This window comes from Epinephelus lanceolatus, chromosome 1 (assembly GCF_041903045.1).
Source record: "Epinephelus lanceolatus isolate andai-2023 chromosome 1, ASM4190304v1, whole genome shotgun sequence".
In the NCBI taxonomy this organism is placed as follows: Eukaryota; Metazoa; Chordata; class Actinopteri; order Perciformes; family Serranidae; genus Epinephelus; species Epinephelus lanceolatus.
In genome coordinates this window covers 43,296,639-43,302,638 of record NC_135734.1, presented here as the reverse complement: position 1 = coordinate 43,302,638, position 6,000 = coordinate 43,296,639, and the positions used below count along the sequence as shown (strand labels likewise).

Here is a 6,000-nt window from a genome sequence, read left to right as displayed (position 1 = left end):
CAATCACTCCCACTTACTTCTGTCTCTTTTCATGAATGACTGAGTGCAACAGGATGAATTCCTTCGAGAAGAGTGTGTTAAAGTGTGCACTGTTATCCCCATTTGAGTGAATCAGGACGTCAAGACTACAAAGACACACAAAAGACACAGAGTTGTTAGAGAGTAAGTGAGGAGGCAGTGTGACACAGCCAGGACCGCCTAATGACAGGGGGCATTTCACCCCATTTTAAGTGTGGACGTACAGAACGAGAAGAAACATCTATTAACGAGTTCCTTAGAGGCATACTGAGGCCTCTGCAGTGGTCTTCTTGGACTGAACATCTTTTTTCAGTAAGGTGCCAGCTCCCCAAAAGTGAAGCCAGAACATCTTGATCGCCCCCTGGTGGCTGGCTGCAGTATAGGTCGTAAGCCCCACCCTCTCTATGCTAAAAACTTAGAGGTAAACGTCGATATCTTTTTCCCAAAATGGTTTCTGTCATATTAGGTATTCTTATCATGCTTATGTTTGCTGGAGTTTTCATTTTTCCCATAAGTGCAGTTTAATTTGTTATTTGATACTATAAAAAGGGGGTTGAATGTGCCCATCAAGTGGAGATCGCTACTGTGCAGACTCTGTCTCCGAGTGACATCACCACTACAAGATGGCGGCGCCTGTATCTGGGTTATTTTGGCTTCATTTTTGTCCAGCTGGAGGTAGCGGAGACGTGTCGTCCATCTTTATATACAGGTATTAGCTGCAACACAATGTGACGTCGGAACACAAACCCCCTATTTGTTTTCTCTGGCGTGCTCACTGAGAGTGGGTCCGCTCCATTTCAGTGCACTGGTGCACCGCTTAACAGGTAATGGTGAAGGCCAGGAAAACTGTTTAAATGAAGTGCTATCTGCCAGCGGCAGCAACAACCTAATGTTCAGCTGACAAAACATCAGCCTACAGGGCAAAAGCCATAATAGCTTTCATAGCTGACAAATAATTGCCTCTTCACAATATGATTTTAGCCTGAACGACATTCACCAGTTCTCTGTCTTACCATTATCTTGTTTGTGTCCGTATGGGCAATGTGGTGGTGGTGTTGTAAATGCCTCTCTTGCCACTGAAATTTAGTGTCAGATCCGGCATATCTGCCAGCTACAATAAAACTCAGATTGTGTGCAGACTCCGTCTACTCAGTGCACCATAGGAATACACCAGCAGGCTAAAGGCGCGGACACAGTATAAATCAGTAACACACGGTGAGATGATGCGACTGGCTTGGAGTGTGGAGCTATATAAGTAGGCCGCATTTAAACTTCTCTCTTACGTAACTGTCTCTGTCACTGTTCATGTGACCAACCAAGGGCAATGATGAATGCCTTCAAGGCGACACTGAACGTGTGCATCTTTATCCCCATTTAATTGATTCATTGCAGCTCTTCGTCTCTATGACGACAGGCTGCCTTTCAGTGAGACCATTTGGAGCAGCTAGAAAAAGCTTTGTCTTTGGACGGTTTCAGACAAGACTTTACACAAACTACTCGGTTTGAAGCATATCAAGGCCTTTAAACAGCCCCCCACGCCCTGAATCTGTATGTTAATTATCCTGGTCACATGATGACTCCACCTGCCAATCAGCTCCCAACGACGAACGAGGTGCTGAACAGTCAACTGTCTTTCCATCATCCAGCAATCAGCCAGTGAGCTCCACAGGAAGCTCCCGGCTGCACAGCGCCTCCCACTGGCGGGCGAGGAGAGAGATTAGCCTCTCTCTGCTGTCGGCTCCTGGGACAAAGACGCACCACTGGACTTCACCCTCTGCCCCACTGCTGGCTCCACCTTCTCTGGGCAGGACCTCCTCCCCTGCAGCAGCAAAGTGGTCCATGGTGAGATGGCAGAGCAGGTCGGGGCCGGGCAGGTCATCAAACACCAGGGTCAGAGCCTGAGGGTATGTCTGGTACCCCAGCAGCACTCGGTCCAGGTCTCTGATCCTCCGAGCCTCACGCAGCTGGTACCGCTCCCTGATGGGGGATGAGGAAGATGAAGATGAGAAGGAGGAGGATGACTACTACCACACTGTAAAAGGTTGTCATAAAGACGTCACTTCTGTCAAACACACAACAATCTTTTCTTTGAGAAAAGGGGTTCATTAATAATTATTATAAATAAAATTAATATTTAATCAGTCAAAGATTTGTGATTTTATCATAGAAAATTTATATGTTTTAAGATGATCCATGGAAGTCTGTAACTAATATTTCTCAATTAAAATGATCTGCAACAAGTGGAATTTCATTTCCCAAAGTCATGAAATAAACCTTGGATAAAACTAAGGGCAAAACAAGTGTTGGGTTATTTAGAATCTGATTTTTTTTTGTAATAATATTTTTTATAAGATTCAAAAATATTTAAAATTAAGAAAGGGCACACAACAAGAAGCAGCTCTGAAACAGAAGGGAACAAAGGGTTGTGCATCTTCTTCATCAGGCTCACAATGAATGTATAAAAAGTAACCAACGTGCCTGTGAAACTGGGGCCATATTCACACACATTCAGAGAATGCTCTGACAGAGCTCCTAACTTTGCCTAAAAATTTTTTAGTAAGGAGTCCTAACTTAGGAGTGATTTAGGAAAGTTCTCAGAGCAACGTTTACCTTAGTGAGGAGGTGTGGTTGATCCTGTTGCTAGGTGTAACACACTCTTTTAACAGATGTGATTGGCTGTCACAGACACACCCTTTTCCGAGCCTGCATGGCGCAGACACCCAGTGGGAATGAAATGAAATAAACAGCCAACTGTGAAAGGGTTGTCACTGTTAGTGTGATCACTCTGCTGATGAAAGGGTGAGACAGACCCAAGTGATCACTGCTGCACTCTATTGCATCATCCAGTTTTATAAATATCTTGGTGTTGGTGGTTTATGTAATAACTATCTCTGGCATTATAGCATTATTGCGTTGGGTGGGAAATGTATGCATACTCTAATGAGATCAACCACATATTATCCCTGCACGATCTAATCTGTAGCATTTCATTAACATTACTGTCATCAAGCGTTTAGAGAACATTTCTCCCACTTCTTTGTGTTTCCACCACTTTCTCCTCTGCTAAAGAAACTCTTAAGCCTCTTAAAAGTCCTCTCTCCCTGCTCCTAACAGTTTTTCACATTAGGAGCTCTTTTAAGGTCTAATATACTCTGTAAATAACTTTTACCTTTAAGGACCTAGTCTTAAATTTAACTGGTAATTCTAAGAAAACGTCACAGTTCTAAGAATTCTCTTCGAATGTCGTCACTAGGAGCAACTCTTGGCACTGACATTTGAAACAGTTTTACAGAAAGAGAAAAGGCAGATGTTTTGATTTAAAAAAATAAAAATGAGATACTGATACTGAAAACCTCTGTACTCTGTGACCACATGATGTCACTGTGGTGGTTACAGGTACAACAAAGAACACCATACGGTCCTACACTCATTCTCTTTAAGCTCTCTTTTTAGTCTCTACCAACTCCTGAGGAAAATATCTGTCTTGAGCTGCTGAATGATCACTCTTATCTCACCTCAAAGGTCTGGTGCTTCATTTTCAAGTGTCTTTTATTAGGGATGCTGGTTGATCAAGACATTTTCAAATGGATCTGTATCAGCAGTTTGAAGCTCAGCTGAGCTCAATCACTTTCAGATTGTTACTCAGTTTGAACACTGGAACAGTCCCCTCATGAACGACACAGCGAGTCAGTAAACTGCAGAGCAACACAAACAAACACCGACCAGCAGTTTCAGTTAATGATCTCCACGCTGAGAGAGAGTGATGCAGCAGATCTGCCCTGCCTCTGGGCTGATAAAACTGTCACTGCTTCTGTATCAGCAACATTTCTCTCAGGTGCATCTCTGAAGTACCGCATTTGGAATTTCAAGTGTTTTGTTTACGAGGAAAATAAAAAGAGAGCTGTTTTAAATGTGGTTCGTATTTTCCAGCTGTTACAGATCCACAATGGCAAATATTACACAGCCACCCATATCTGACCTGTGTTTAAAACAGGTCTGGTAAAGGCTGTTTCCCTGGTTGGAAAACGTACTGAGCAAATCAGAGCTCAGTAGAAAGGGTTGAAAATGGGGACATCATCTTCCTTTGCCGGAGCCAGAACACAATGACATAAATATGGATGATATGGACACAGCTCTACAAGTAGTTGTATGTCAGCTTACAGAATCAAAAACCTGTTAAATCAACACATTTGTTTTGATCAACAAGAGATACACTCCAGTCCAAGTCAATGAAATAGACGTCAACAGGAGAGAAACATCATCACCACTAAATAATTGCCCTCCCGAACGAAGATCAACTAAAGCCGGGCTCAGACTGCAGGATTTCTGGGCCAGTTTATCCCTGATTCACCCCTCCAGACAAACGGAGGATAAATCCGGTCTGGGACTTTGGTTGGTACTGATGCTCGGCCCAGATTATCTGGTACTGTGAGAGGTTTACAAATCTAGTTTTAAACCTCTTGAACTGCTCACAGACTCATGGAGGCCACCCTGATAGCTTCACACATGAACATGTTTCATTTCCTCCCGGCTCGACTATTGCAATTCGTTATATTTTGGTATTACTCATTCTTGTTTATCCCGTCTTCAACTTGTCCAAAATGCAGCAGCAAGAGTTTTAGCAAAGTCAAAAAAGAGGGAGGGCATTACACCCATTCTTTCCTCCCTACACTGGCTGCCTGTTAGCGACAGGAAGCATTATAAGATTCTGATGTTTGTTGATGAAGTGTTAAACAGCCTCGCCCCCTCTTACATTATAGAGCTCCACTCCTGGCTCTGGAATTCTCTTCCTCCTGCCATCAAGATTTTCAAGAATCTTCTTACAACACTTTTATTCTATTGCCTTTAATTGCGCATAGTGTGACTGTCTTTGTTGGTGTTACTGTTACACTGTGGTGACAAAAAACCCCACTTATACTATAGGTGCGATAACAGCAGAAGTGATATGTTATCATTACTGTTATTACCACCCACCTGGATGATTATGTCGGTATGCAGCAGCTGACGGCTTTTCCAACCACTGATTAACATTATTGCCTTTAAAGCTAACAGTAGCTACTATACTACTGTTGACAGGTATTAAAACTGACAGTTAAAATCTCACCTTCAGTTCTTCCTGAAGAACAGACAGCCCATGTTGACCATTTTCTTATCCAGACTTGTTTCGCAATCTGCTTTTGTTTTGGTCACTGCAAAGCATTGTTTACATTACAGGAAGTTGTCGCATCCTCTAAAGTGTCCTATTTGTTTATATCTGCTTCCCTATAATATCACGGGAGGTGGTGCATTCATGTTCCCTCTAGCACGATAATCTCAGTCTTATCTTGTAGCGTGTGATGTGCTGTTATTTTCAAATCTTGTGGTGTGTGCATGTTTGTGATAAGATAGAGGAACGTCTTGTCAATGTGTGTGTGATGCAACCAGATTTCAAAGTTCAGGATTTTAAAACCACTGTATTCTGAGCCCGCCTTAACACGGACATGATGTTGGACAAAATGTGTATCCACCTTATTCCTAGCTCCCATGATACCTTGTGCAAATTATGGGTGCAATTTCCGGCGTTGAACCAAAACCGGCTATTTCCAATGGCAACCGTTTGTCTCCAGCACTCTATTCTTCTTTCCAAGAGCAATTGGGAAATAAAACATGGAACACACCACCTGTTATAGCTCAAACGGGATTATGTGATCATACCTCTGCCATCTCTGACAGCCATCTCAAAGCATTGTTTTTTTTTCCTTTTCAACCAAGCACGCTAGCAGTTAGCTTGCCTTGCTCCGTTAAAATATTGTTAACTTTAACATGGCCCGAGCTAGCTTAAGGTAAACACCTGTTCCCTCTAAAGATGATTTATGATTTCTGATGACTTATTAAGGGATCCTAACACATGTGGAAAAAATGTAACATAATTCGGTGCTAACTGTAGCTGCATGTAAAGTGAATAAATGTGATGTTTCCAAGCTAATCCTCAGTTTTTTTTCA

The 6,000-nt window shown here is 42.5% G+C and overlaps 1 protein-coding gene across 1 annotated transcript in view; it reads right to left on the bottom strand.

The window, feature by feature from the left end:
- Positions 1–520: 520 nt before the first annotated feature.
- The window catches only part of nisch (nischarin), a 44,708-nt gene continuing 39,228 nt past the window's right edge, over positions 521–6,000 (bottom strand). The window contains exon 28 of the mRNA XM_033626841.2: positions 521–1,995. Within this exon, the coding sequence (XP_033482732.2) occupies positions 1,668–1,995 (328 nt within the window). The 3' untranslated portion in view covers positions 521–1,667. The remainder of the gene's footprint in view (positions 1,996–6,000) is intronic.